We start from the raw sequence: 12,945 nt of genomic DNA on the forward strand, positions 1-12,945 counted from the left end.
AGTTGGTGGAGCATGTGACTCTTGATCTCAGAGTTGTGAGTTCAAGCTCCATGTTGGGTGTAGAGATTACTTAAAAGATTAAAAAAAAAAGTCCTCAAAAAAAAATCAGTCTGGAACTTATTTTGCCATAATAATAGTCTCATTTTATTGGCTCCTTAAATTGCTACATGATTCTTCCTGGGCAATCACGTTTACCTTCCGTTTAGATCCTACCCATGTGATGGGCCTGTACCCGGACCTGCTGCCCACAGACTACAGGAAACAGCTACAGTACCCTAACCCACTGCCTGTGCTCTCGGGGGCTGAATTGGAGAAGGCACACTTAGCTCTGATTGACTACCTGACACAGGTAGGTATAGTACAGAGGTGTGTGGAAGAGTTTGCCTGGGACTTCTAGAACCTGCTTTTCTATGACGTGGAAGTGAGGGCCTTCTCTAAACCACAGGCATATTCTGTAAATGAATCCTGTAGCAATCACGGTGGGCTCACACATTTCATTCTCCTTCATCTCCCTGTTCATTAATACCATTGAGCTATTTGTTGCCAAATCTTAATACCAGGAAATTTACTTGATTTCTGGTAAATTTACGCTAAGGTGTTAAAGGAACTAAAAAGAATAAATTTTAGTTGATAGAAAATAATAATTTTTTTGAAACACTTTTTTGGAGCATATATACTTGTGGAAAAATATGTGCTTTCCCCAGGAAAATATAAAGCAAAAGTGCAAATCACTGATAACTCTCCCACCCAGAGAAAAGTAATCATTATATTATTGTCCTTCTAGATCTTTAGAGCCACACTAACCTTCTTTATTGCGCTTCACAGATGCTTTTTTTTTTTTAAACAAATTAAAGGTTTGTGCCAACCCAGCATTGAGCAAGTCTGTCGGCACCATTTTTCCAAAAGCATTTACTCACTTCGTGTCTCTGTGTCACATTTTGGTAATTCTCACAATATTTCAAACTTTTTCATTATTATTTATAATTATGATCTGTGATCATTGGTCTTTTTAATTTTTTTTTTTTAATGTTTATTTTTGAGAGACAGAGACAGAGCATGAGCGGGAGGGGAGCAGAGAGAGAGGGAGACACAGAATCCAAAGCAGGCTCCAGGTTCTAGGCTGTCAGCACAGAGCCCGATGCAGGGCTTGAACTCATGAACCGCGAGATCAAGACCTGAGTCAAAGTCAGATGCTTAACCGACTAAGCAACCCAGGCATCCCAAGGAACCATTCCTTTTTTTCTTTTAAAGTCTTTATTTATTTTTGAGAGAGAGAAAGAGAGAGACGGAGTGTGAGCAGGGGAGGGGTAGAGAGAGAAGGAGACACAGAATCCAAAGCAGGCTCCAGGCTCTGAACTGTCAGCACAGAGCCCAACGTGGGGCTCGAACTCACAAACCATGAGATCATGACCTGCGCCGAAGTCGGTTGCTTAACCTACTGAGCTATCCAGGTGCCCCCCAAGAAATCATTCTTGAAAGGAAGAGTCAGTTGATGTGGCAGATTTCATTACTGTCTTATTTTAAGAAATTGCCACAGCTACCCCCACCCTGAGTCATCAACGTCGAGGCAGGACCCTCCACCAGCAAAAAGATTACAACTCACTGAAAGCTCAGATGATAGTTGGCATTTTTTAGCAATAAAGTATGTTTAAATTAAGATATGTACATTATTTTGTTAGACATAATACTACCATACCGTTGTATGCAGTGTGAAATAAATTCATTTGACTTGCTTTATTGAGATGTTCACTTTATTGAAGTGGTCTGTCTGGAACCAAATCCACAGTGTCTCTGAGGTATGTTCCTATATGTATTTGTGAATTCAGTTTTTAAAAAATTTACTTATTGGATTATCATTGCCAGTGGATATCAAACTAAAGTTGTTTTATAGCTTACTTTTTAAAATTTAGCATACTTTTTAAAAATCTGGCTGTATACTGAGAAAGTTCTTTCCTATCAATAAGTATTCTTCTATAACATGATTTTTTTTAGAGGGAGTATTTAGATTTAAGTTTATTTTTCAGTTTACTGTTATGGATTGGTAAGTGAAATTTTCAGGTAAACACTGAAACTAATGTTTCCATTAAAGACTTTTCACCCTGAACTTCTCTCACAAAGGGTTACTATTAATTTCCTGGGCACTCACCCAGAGTCAGAGAACTTAGCAAATGTTTTCCCCTTATATATTCTGAAGACCTCTGTAAGGCGTCCCCTGGCCAGGCCCTGAGAATCACTGCTAGGCAATTGTAAGCCACCTGCTTCTGGGTTAGTAAATGTCCTTTGGGTCTGATCAGGCATGCATGGCCTTGGCATTTCCTTGACCTTGGGCTCCAGGGCTATCCAGCTGTGGCTGGTGGCCTGCAAAGAACATACAGACATGCCTCTGTCTGCACCCTGCAGAGCTCATGCGGCTGTGCCAAGTGAGAAATGTTCCTAGGGCGGACCGTCTCCTAAGCCCGTGGTGATAAAGGCTCTCTATTGCCACTGTCTTGCATTAAGACTCCAAGCACACACTTTTCCCTGGACTTCTCTACTGAGATTTGGAATGTGTGAAGTTAACTGACACTGTTACTATGCCAGAGAGACGATGGAGCGGATAAGACTGTGGGCACTGCCAGACACAAGATAATACAAACCAGATGATTCTGTTTATATGAAGTTCTAGAATAGGAAAAACTAATCTCTCATGATAGAAATCAGATCAGTGGTGTAAGGGGTGGGATCCTTTCAGAAGAACGCAAGGGAACTTTCCGGGTTAATAGAAATGTTCTGTTCCTTGATTGGAGTCGTGGTTACATGCACACGTGTGTCCGTCAGAATGGATCTCATACTTTTAAAGGACACATTTTATTGTATGTTACTTCTACCTCAGTAAAGTTGATTCAAACAAGAAGAAGAAGAAGAAGAAGAAGAACATGGGCTTTGGGATTAGACCCTAATTTGAAACTCGCCTCTGCTGCTTGTGAGAGATGTAACATCCATGCTTTGGGTTCTTCACTTGTAAGTGGGGAGAATAATACTTGCATTTGTTTTAGATTTAAAATAAGGTAACATAAAGTTCTTGGCGTAGTGCCTGGTGTGCAGTAACTACCCAGTCAATAATTGTTACTGTATCTGTGGCAATTTGGCATTCATCTGTTTTGATCCCTAATAAAAATTATGTCCTAATGTGAGATCAAGGTGGATATGTGAACTGTTTTGGAGGTCTTTGGAATTACCTGGTAGCTCAGGTGATAAGGATGATTTAGTCCTGGCCTTGACCCTACAGTTTTGGGCCTTCGCAGAAACGAAGCCAACTGGTAAAGAAGCTGAATGACTCTGATCACCAGTCTAGCACCTCCCCGCTTATGGAAGGCACTCCCACCATTAAATCCAAGAAGAAGCTGTTGCAAATCATCGACACCACCTTGCTCAAGTGCTACCTGCATGTGAGTCCTCCAGGCATTCGGGTACCAACAATTCCCAGTCTGCTGAAACTGGGAAAATGCTACTTTGGGGTACTTGCCACTAGTAAAAGTGAAATGTTTGATGATGGGAACCACCTGGTCTTTTCATGACACCTGTGAGCTTCTTGGAATTAAGAGGATAAGGCAAGATATTGCCCCAGAATTTGCAGTGGGCTGGTCTCTGGTAAGATTGGGGTTAGTGCTACAGGATGGATGGGGGCAGTGTTTCCTGAATGCATCACCTTCTTTCCCCCACTCCCCTCCAGAACATTAACATCTGTTGTGTGAACGAGCATGATGCCGTAAAAGCCACTACCTGTAGTCCTGAAAAAGGGTGGTTTGCCTTCTCTTGCTTGTGTTGACACTCTGGCCTTTCAGCCTGAGGCAGGCCTAGGCTAAGTGGGGTGGGGGCTCCTCCATGAAGCAGGACTTTCTGCTGAAGTCCTGCTTCATCTGCAGACGAACGTGGCCCTGGTGGCCCCTCTGCTGCGCCTGGAGAACAATCACTGCCACATCGAAGAGAGTGAGCATGTGCTGAAGAAGGCGCACAAGTACAGCGAACTGATAATCCTGTATGAGAAGAAGGGGCTCCACGAGAAAGGTGGCTGGATGAGGGTTCCTCTCATTTGGGAGGGTCTCTTACATGTAGATCGGGGAAGCCTACTGATGGTGTGATAACTCTCCCATGGGGACGCACCTTCTGGAAGAGGCTTATGACCTTGTTTTTGGGCTTCATGGCCAGCTCTGCAGGTGCTGGTGGACCAGTCCAAGAAAGCAAACTCCCCTCTGAAAGGCCATGAGAGGACCGTGCAGTATCTGCAACATTTGGGTAAGTCCAGCTTTGAAAGGGAAGTGGGAAAGGATTGTGTTCCAATGGACCCAGTCTCCCTCCATTTCTGATTCTGGCTGGTCAGTGCCCTCTCTCTCTTGTGTTCGCCCAGCTTTGTTTTTACTTTAGGGTAAAAGCCCTCCTGTGGTGGAACTGTGACAGTCCAGTAGGGCCAAGCAGCCCTAGGTGACTGGTGCTTGGACAGAACTATCCCTGGAAAGTAAATTCTGGGGCAACCTGTGCACCTGCCTTCCCGGTCCTATGGGCAGGTGGGCTTCACCTGTTAACTTTCCCCTCCAGGCACAGAAAACTTGCATTTGATTTTTTCCTACTCAGTGTGGGTGCTGCGAGACTTCCCAGAGGATGGCCTGAAGGTAGGTCACAGGGGTGTCTTGGGTTTATCTAGTACCATGCTTGGTCCTGATTCTAGTTAGGGCAGTGGCAGATGAAGAGGGAGGGAGGATTCATGCAATTTCTCTGGTGTTCAGAGGAGTAGACTGGGAAATACTAGACAGCAGTGTAATGTAGCACAGAAAGCCTTGCACAGACACTGGGGGATCTGCGATCTAGGCTGTCGCACTAGCTACAGGTGCCATCTTGCACACCCTTCCGCCTTCAGAAGTCCACTTGACCCCTCCACCTGGGTGTGTGTGTGTGTGTGTGTTTGGTGGCAATGCAGACAGATCGTTCCACCACTGGAACTCAGGTTTGTTCCCACAGATATTTACCGAAGATCTCCCAGAGGTAGAGTCCCTGCCGCGAGACCGAGTGCTTGGCTTCTTGGTGGAGAATTTTAAGAGTCTGGCTATTCCTTATCTGGTAAGATCTTTTTTGGGCTGAACTAAAAACCTTTAAACATGGGATCCAGGACCACATGGGTTAGTTCTTGGGCAATTTGGATTGGGGCTTGTGTCACTTGGGATTGGTAAGAATGTAAGGAAGATGATTTCAGCATCCTCTGAAGAAAGAGATCTTGGTAGATGAAGCTGGAAATGTAATTTTTTGATGAGTGCCTTCTAAATCTAGGTAAAGTACAGAGGAATAAAAGAATGACGCTCGAGAAAAACTTCTCTAGGCCACGTTTGTACAGCCACTCAGCAGTGACCACAGGACAACCACATTGGTTTTAAGTACTAGAATGCAGCTGTTTAACCTTAACTCCGTGGGCTGATGTGAGAGTTTAGAGGATCATGGGACAAAATTAATAAAGGAGCTTAGATTGCAAATCAAGAAAATAATCTCTGATGTTTGTAGGTTGTATTCTAAAACTTCCTGGTGGTTTTAAAAGAGCTATCGCTTAATTAGGGAACAATCTGGATGGGACCTGTTGGCCCTTACAAATGTGAGGGAGACTGGGTGACGGAACTGGGTCACAGTGCAGAGGGTACCAGATTGACCTGTGTTTTGCCTCAGGAACATGTCATCCACGTTTGGGAGGAGACAGGCTCTCAGTTCCACAACTGCCTAATCCAGCTGTACTGTGAGAAGGTGCAAGGTCTGATGAAGGAGTATCTCCTCTCCTTCCCTGCAGGTACCAGTTCTCATAGGCAGCCAGTTGGTCCTGTGCTTTAGAAGTGACCTGGGGACCCGAGGGTGACATGTGGCATAGGGAAGCAGACCCCACTCTTCCCTGCAGGCCCAGATGGTGGGAAGTTCCTCAGGATCCAGGGAAGCTAAGTGATCCAGCAGGGGAGACTCAAGCCCTTGTCTGGATCTGGGCATCTCTGAGCATCACCCTTGTGGGTGGGGGAAGGAACAGGTTTGTCTGCAAGATGACAGCTGTGCCGATAAGAAACAGGTTTGCCTACAAGGGTGTTTGTGCAGCTTGTTTTTCTTTGTACCTCAAGCTGATGTTTTGGGGTCACGTAGAGACCATAAACTGAGAAAAGTCCAACTGGAACCCACTGCGGAGGCCCTTTCCGATTATTGTGGTGAAATCATTAATTTTTCTTGATGACCCTACATTGCTGCCCCATAGCATCCTTTCATATTGAGTTTGGTTTTCTTTAAAGGCAAAACTCCAGTTCCTGCTGGAGAGGAAGAAGGTGAGCTGGGAGAATACCGACGGAAGCTCCTTATATTCTTGGAAATTTCTGGCTACTATGATCCAGGCCGGCTCATCTGTGACTTCCCTTTTGATGGTGAGTGTCTGCCTTATGGCCAGAAGCCATTCAGCAGAAGGCAATGCAAAAACTCCTCTTCCCTTTTTCCCCAGTGCCCTAGTCTTCCCAAAATTTGGGCCTGGAAAAAACCACGTGTTTCAGGCCAGTGCTGCTGTTCTGTCCCATCTGAAGACTCACTTTTGTACCATGACTGAGAGGAGTCTCTTCTGGGTGTGAACCACTTGGTAATTGATGGCCAGGTTGAAACCTGTTTATTGCATCAGTACATGTTCTTGGTCAAGATCATTATTTAGCAATATTTGTGATCTGGCATAATTTGTCTGAAAAAGACATGTTTGTCTGATGTATAAGCTCCGGAAGAACAGAGACCAAGTGTTAACTTTCTTTAGCTGGAGTGCTTGGCACACTGTCAGTGCTTACTTATCATGCACTTGGTCTCTTCCGGTGAGGGTTCTTAACCCATTTTAAAAGTGATCACAAAACAGATGGGATAAAGTACCTCTTAAAATATCTCCCTCCACCCTTTTTTAAATTTTAGCAGTTCTCCTTGACAAAATCCCAAGTAATAAAAATGTTGTCACCCATTTGTCTAACAGCTTAGCCCCTGGCCTGTGCTTACATAGTGTGGCGATGGCTACTTAACGCTGCTTCTTCCTCCCAGGCCTCTTAGAAGAGCGCGCACTGCTGCTGGGGCGCATGGGGAAGCATGAGCAAGCCCTCTTCATCTACGTCCACATCCTGAAGGACACAAAGATGGCGGAGGAGTACGTTGACCTTGCCACGTACCACCCAAGGAGTCTAACAGCTGGCCCCACAGAGAGAGGAGAGGCGGGAGAAGTTAAGAAGGCCACCTCCCCCCCCAACCCCCCCCCTCCCCAGCCTCCTGTACTGGCCCCCGATTGTGGCACCATCAGGAGGCTGCTCAGGAGGCAGCATTGATGACCTCTGTCTAGACATGGCTGCTCCGGCCTTGTCTCACCACTTTCTCCCTTGCAGGTACTGCCACAAGCATTATGACCAAAATAAAGATGGCAACAAAGATGTAAGTAGTGACCCTGGCCCCAGGGAGCATGTGCGCTTTTCACTGTCCCTCAGAGTACACCTCACCCTCTCTCGTTTGGCCATAGGTGACACTGGTGTGAATTGCTAAGATCACTGATTGGTTTTGCATGTGTTTATTGAGGAAGAGGCAGGGTGACCGTACATCCTGGTTTGCTTGGGATATTTTCTGGCTTATTGTCATCCACGTGATTATAAGTAGCATCCCTGCCCCTTTACTTTCAAAAGAGTCCTAGCTTGTATGGTAAATTATGTCATCAGCCTGTTGAGAAGGAACATCTAATGGTCGTGATAAGGGGCACTTACATGCGCCTTCTAGAATGCACTTGGATTTGTCAGTGTCTGGAAACACTTTTGATCGTCCTGCCTAGGGATATGGGGGTAACTGGAATCTAGACGGTAGAGGCCAGAGTTGCTGCTAAACAGGGTGCTAAAATTCAACAAAGAATTATGCGGCTGCAAATCTTGAGTGCTAAGGTTGAGAAATCCTGCATTACTGGTACCAGTAGGAAATTATGACATCTCATCTCGGGTTCATCTTCTCTGCCAAAATGTGATAGGGCCTCAGCCTCAAAGCCAGATTCCTTGGAGGGATCTTTTTTGAGTCATTTTGCAGTGTTGACATTTTGTCAGTAGTGTAATGCTTAACAAATATAAGGCATTTGAGTTTTGTCTCTCAGGAAAAACAGCCCTTAATTTTTAACATCTGCAATTGACTGACTTTACCAAAATCTTTTTAAAATGTGAAAGATGATGAGTTTTAAGTGTCCCCTGTCAGCTATTACCACAGACTAACCCCTCGTACTTTTACATGTGGTCATGCTGGGGGGTTTCTGGGAGGCTTTCTGCCAGCCTGACGTATGTGGTTTGTACTTGTATGAGACACAGGTGTATCTGTCCCTGCTCCGGATGTACCTGTCACCCCCCAGTGTTCACTGCCTGGGACCAATCAAGCTGGAACTGCTGGAGCCACAAGCCAACCTCCAGGCTGCCCTACAGGTCCTCGAGCTGCACCACAGCAAGCTGGACACCACTAAGGTCAGGAGTTCTTCTCGGGAAGATGGAGGGCACTTGGGGGAGCATTGAATGAGAGGAGAGGACAGAGAAATGGACTGGGATTCGAGAGCTCTGTGGCTTCAGACATTTCCTCAGGCTTACTCCTCTTCTGTTTCACCGGGTTCCCATCTCTGTTCCTGTCCCTAGGCCATCAACCTTCTCCCAGCAAACACTCAGATTAATGATATACGCATCTTTCTGGAAAAGGTCTTGGAAGAAAATGCACAAAAGAAACGGTTCAATCAAGTGCTCAAGAACCTTCTCCATGCGGAATTTCTGAGGGTATGAATTTTCCCAACTCTAAGGTGCAGCTATACTTTTTAGTAGGAGAGATAGTTACCACATAGCCCTGTAGACAAAAGCAGAGCTTTGTGTTGCTTTAACACTGTAGCTCAAACCGATACAATAACCGACTTGACATTTAGTTGCAAGTGTTGTAGTTAGAGGCCTCTGTGGGAGCTGGGAGGTGAGACCCAGCCAGCCTCTGCTTGGTGTTCTGTGTGCTGGAAGGCGGGGCTTCTCTCCCAGTCGCTCTGCTCTCCCAGGTGCAGGAAGAGAGGATTTTACACCAGCAGGTGAAGTGCATCATCACCGAGGAGAAGGTGTGCATGGTGTGTAAGAAGAAGATCGGGAACAGGTGAGCTTTCTTCACAGCTATGCAGTTTCAGCCTTGATAGTGGTCAGGCTCGGGACGGATTTCTGCCCTTTAACTGAGGGGGAAAGCATGGCTGCTGACTCTTGGCCATGGTTAGTTCTTGAGGCTCCAGAGAGCAGTCCATGTTGTGTTTTGCGGGTGGGCTTGAGGATTTAAAGACTTGAAATGGCGTGGGGCTCTTGATTTTCTGCCTATAAAGCCCTTCCCTTCTGGCAACTATGCGTTGTGATGTAGCCAGTGGGTGTGTGTGTGTTGTATGTGGGCAGAAAGTTCTTATCTTTTAAGGATGTGCCTCTGCCGGAAGAAAAAGACTTGAGTAAAATCCTGAGCCAGCAACATTGTGTTTCAAAGCATATATTCTAATCCATCCCCTTTCCTGCAAAGCATGGTGTTTTGTCCTTTTTCTTATGTGGGTGGAAGAATCCAAAAAGACCTTACTTCTGTCTTTTGTTAGAATTGGCCTGAAACTTGTTCTAATGAGCATTGTCACATCTGCATGAGCTGGTGCTGACTCAGGCCGGTGTCCTGCTCTATCTGCCCCATTTTGCACATTGATGACTTAATAAGAAATACTCCCATGCCTTCAAACTGCATGGAGCTCATCCTCTGTTTGGTTATGTGACAGAGATGGTGGCTATGTAAATCCAGAAGACCCTCAGGGTGGGCCATTCCTTGTGGTTAGGGCGGGCCGCTTCTGGGGTCGCATATGGGTAAGGCGCCTTCTCTTAGAGGTGGTCCTCACTCCTGAGTGGCTTTCCCTCCCTACAGTGCATTTGCGAGATACCCCAATGGCGTGGTCGTGCACTACTTCTGTTCCAAAGAGGTAAACCCAGCTGACACCTGAGCCCAGCATGCCAGGAATTCTTCAGATGGACAGTTCAGCTATCCCAGAGAGGGGAAGGAGCACTGGCCTTAGAAATGAGGGGCTGCTTCCACCACCAGGTGTCTCCCCATTTGGACACTACTGGCTACCTTGAGCCCTGGCACATCTCTGAATTTATCAGACTTGTGGTCTGGTGTTACCAGCTTTTTGATAGAAAAAAGAGATTAGCTATACCTTATATACCATTATGTTGCAGGCAGTTGCAGAGAATTTACTACCTGCTTGGATGGGAGGAGGTGACGAAGGGCAGTGTCCTGCCTTTGTACACCAATCACCTGATCACGGAAAGTGTCTCAAGAGTCCGTAACCCTGAGATTGTTTATTCAGAGTTTTCTGTGAAGGCACATGCAGGACTTTGCATGGAGCCCCCTGCGCAGTTGGCCTGGGGTCTGGAAGGAGAGCAGTCCTAGGTTTCTTCTCACTGCGCAGGCCGGACACTGGCTCTCTAGGTGATGACAGTCATTTCTCCATAGTCACCACTCCCTCTGTCTCCCTGGGAGGCTCCCCACTCATCCCTTTATGTTTTTAGTCTCCGTTTCTTTCTCGCTATTTATTTTCTTCCTTTATCTCCCTTCACTGCTCTACCCCAGCTTTGTCTCCCATTTTCCCGACACCAGGAATAACTAATATTTTAAACAAGGTAAAATGAGAAGCAAGAGGAGGTCTCAGTTTCCAGGATACACCGATAATTGATTGTCAGGTATATTGTAAATAGATCCTCCTTGGACTGAGAGCTCTATGCTTAGAGGCTTAGGAGAGGGTCATCCTCCGTCCATCAGGGCCAGGTGTGACGGTGGCCCTAAGGATGGCCTGTCATATCTCTTAGACATCTGAGGGGCCTCCTGCTCCTGGTTCACCCACCAGCCACCCAGGGCAGGTTGGTTTAGTCTGTGGGCTGAGAGCTTTGTGCCTTGGGCACCTTTCCCTTTGCAGCCAGTGCAGCCCGCTTACTTCTCACAGCTTGGCCTGGCCGTTGTTCTCTCCACCTGGCTTGTTGCGGGTGGGTGGGTCTCTGCTACACACAGGACTGCTCACATCAGGAACTGACAGGGATGTGATGTCAGGCACGCTTGCGAGGTGCCCGGGGACAGTCAAGAGCGCTGCAGGAGGTGGCAGCAGCGCATGGGTTTGTGAAGTCACTCCCTACCACATCCATGGAGGGGGCAGGGAGACTCCCCACCCCCGCGGGTATCCGAGACAGACGGGAGGAGTGTCTAGCATTGCAGGCAGACACACAGGGAGAGCAGCCCTGTGTCCTGTCCTCCGTGGGGTTTACAACGCACAGTCTTGTTGCTGCTGTGTTTTTAATGGTGATGAGGGTGGGTGATGGTGCCCAGCCCCGACAGTGTTTTAGTAGCCTGTCCTTGACATGCCACGGTTCTTTTTAACCCGCAGCACCGTGCCATTTTGGGCCTTTGTTGTAGGCTGACGTACTGGTGTAGTAGACTAGGCTCCTCCTGGGCACACTGTCCATGGAGGGTCCGCAGGGACAGAGTGCGTGCCCTCGGCATCATGCACGCAGATGGGGACTGCTCAGGTTTGGGAGACAGAGCAGCGCTTCAGGAGAGCCAGGCCCAGCTGGCCGTGCCAGCCCATGAAAAGCAGTGCTGCCCTTGGACCTGTTTGCACCAGTTCGGAGGAGCTTCCCCTGGAAGCAGCAGTGAAGTCATGAGGCCGGCCCTCCTCTGTGCAGCAGAAGCTCGCCCCGCCATGCAGACCCAGTCTTCCTGGCTTGCTCTGTTTGTATCTTCCATTCCCACGACCTGTGTGGCACATGTGTTTGAAGCAATAGAATAAAGAATGCGTGTTTTCTTCCTTTGGAATATATAAACGATCCAGCTTTCCCAAACTCCATTTTTCCTTCCCTGGACCCTCTTTGCCCTCTGTGGAGATGTGGAGAAGGCTAGACGTGAAACTCTGTAATGACTCTTGAGGATCTCATAATAAACATCATAAAGTAAGAAACCAACCTGTTTGGGTCTCTTTTCCACGCGTCCTATGATGGAGATAACAATGAGAAGATACTGATTTAGGTAAGAATTGAGAAGAATAAGCCAATTCGTGACAAAGAGAGAAAAGACAGTAGAACACCTGTGGCACCTGTGTGTCTCGATCTGTGCCATCCAGCACAGCTAGTGTGGCTGTGGTGGCTGAAGGTGTGACAGCACAGGTATAGAACATTTCTGACATCACCAAGTTGTGGTGGACACACAGGAACTCTAGCTAATCCCAGTTGTCTCCCCGGGCGCTTCACATATTAGGGCCTCACGGCCTCTTCCTGCAGCTCCTGCTGACCGGGAGAATCACGAAACATACACCCAAGGATGTTTGAGAAGTGGAGAATGGTTGGTCCATTTTGGCCAGCTCCAAAAAGGCAGTTTGGTCTTTCTCCGTCCCCCTCTTTAGCCATCTCTGGTCATCCTGAGTGTTCTTTGAGAATGAAAAGCATCTGGAACTAAGAAGCATGGCTTTATTGAGGCACAGGACCTGTGACTCCCAGGAGAGAGTGTTGTACAGCCCAGAAAATACATCAGTCAGGAGACGGGACGCCAGACTGCCGTGTCCGCCCCAGCCAGCTCCGCGCCCTTTCTCATGCCCCTCTGGTGTGGATCCACGGGTCCCCTGCATGCTGTGCATGGATACCACCAACGGGGCGGCACTAAGGCATTTCTGAGACCTCAGAACAGGTCTTGGCTTCATGGCTCAAATTAAGCAGAAATAGGCCCTCCTGTTGGAGCCTGGCCAGTGGCAGTCATCCCCTTTTTTTCTGGGAGTTTCTGGTCTCAACTTGCCTACAGTGTTCGTTTTGGAATTGAATCACCTCTTTTTTGGATGTTGTTTTTTCAGTCTCCACCTCATGCCTTGGGGAGGAGAGTGGAGATGACTAAGTCTTG

At 47.2% G+C, this 12,945-nt stretch overlaps 1 protein-coding gene across 3 annotated transcripts in view; it reads left to right on the plus strand.

The window, feature by feature from the left end:
- The window catches only part of VPS39 (VPS39 subunit of HOPS complex), a 46,274-nt gene extending 34,258 nt beyond the window's left edge, over window positions 1-12,016 (plus strand). For 2 of the 3 annotated variants that reach the window (XM_030318420.1, XM_030318422.1), the window contains 14 exons: window positions 207-349; window positions 3,285-3,428; window positions 3,906-4,047; window positions 4,189-4,275; window positions 4,576-4,649; window positions 4,996-5,094; window positions 5,689-5,806; window positions 6,288-6,416; window positions 7,060-7,162; window positions 7,395-7,440; window positions 8,346-8,495; window positions 8,661-8,795; window positions 9,059-9,150; window positions 10,248-12,016. In XM_030318420.1, the coding sequence (XP_030174280.1) occupies window positions 207-349; window positions 3,285-3,428; window positions 3,906-4,047; window positions 4,189-4,275; window positions 4,576-4,649; window positions 4,996-5,094; window positions 5,689-5,806; window positions 6,288-6,416; window positions 7,060-7,162; window positions 7,395-7,440; window positions 8,346-8,495; window positions 8,661-8,795; window positions 9,059-9,150; window positions 10,248-10,461 (1,676 nt within the window). In that variant the 3' untranslated portion in view covers window positions 10,462-12,016. Of the gene's footprint in view, window positions 1-206; window positions 350-3,284; window positions 3,429-3,905; window positions 4,048-4,188; window positions 4,276-4,575; window positions 4,650-4,995; window positions 5,095-5,688; window positions 5,807-6,287; window positions 6,417-7,059; window positions 7,163-7,394; window positions 7,441-8,345; window positions 8,496-8,660; window positions 8,796-9,058; window positions 9,151-9,936 lie in introns of all 3 variants that reach the window. The other variant, XM_030318421.2, reaches the window with a different exon arrangement.
- The last annotated feature ends 929 nt before the right edge of the window (window positions 12,017-12,945 follow it).

The sequence above is a fragment of the Lynx canadensis genome, chromosome B3 (genome assembly GCF_007474595.2).
Source record: "Lynx canadensis isolate LIC74 chromosome B3, mLynCan4.pri.v2, whole genome shotgun sequence".
NCBI lineage: Eukaryota > Metazoa > Chordata > Mammalia > Carnivora > Felidae > Lynx > Lynx canadensis.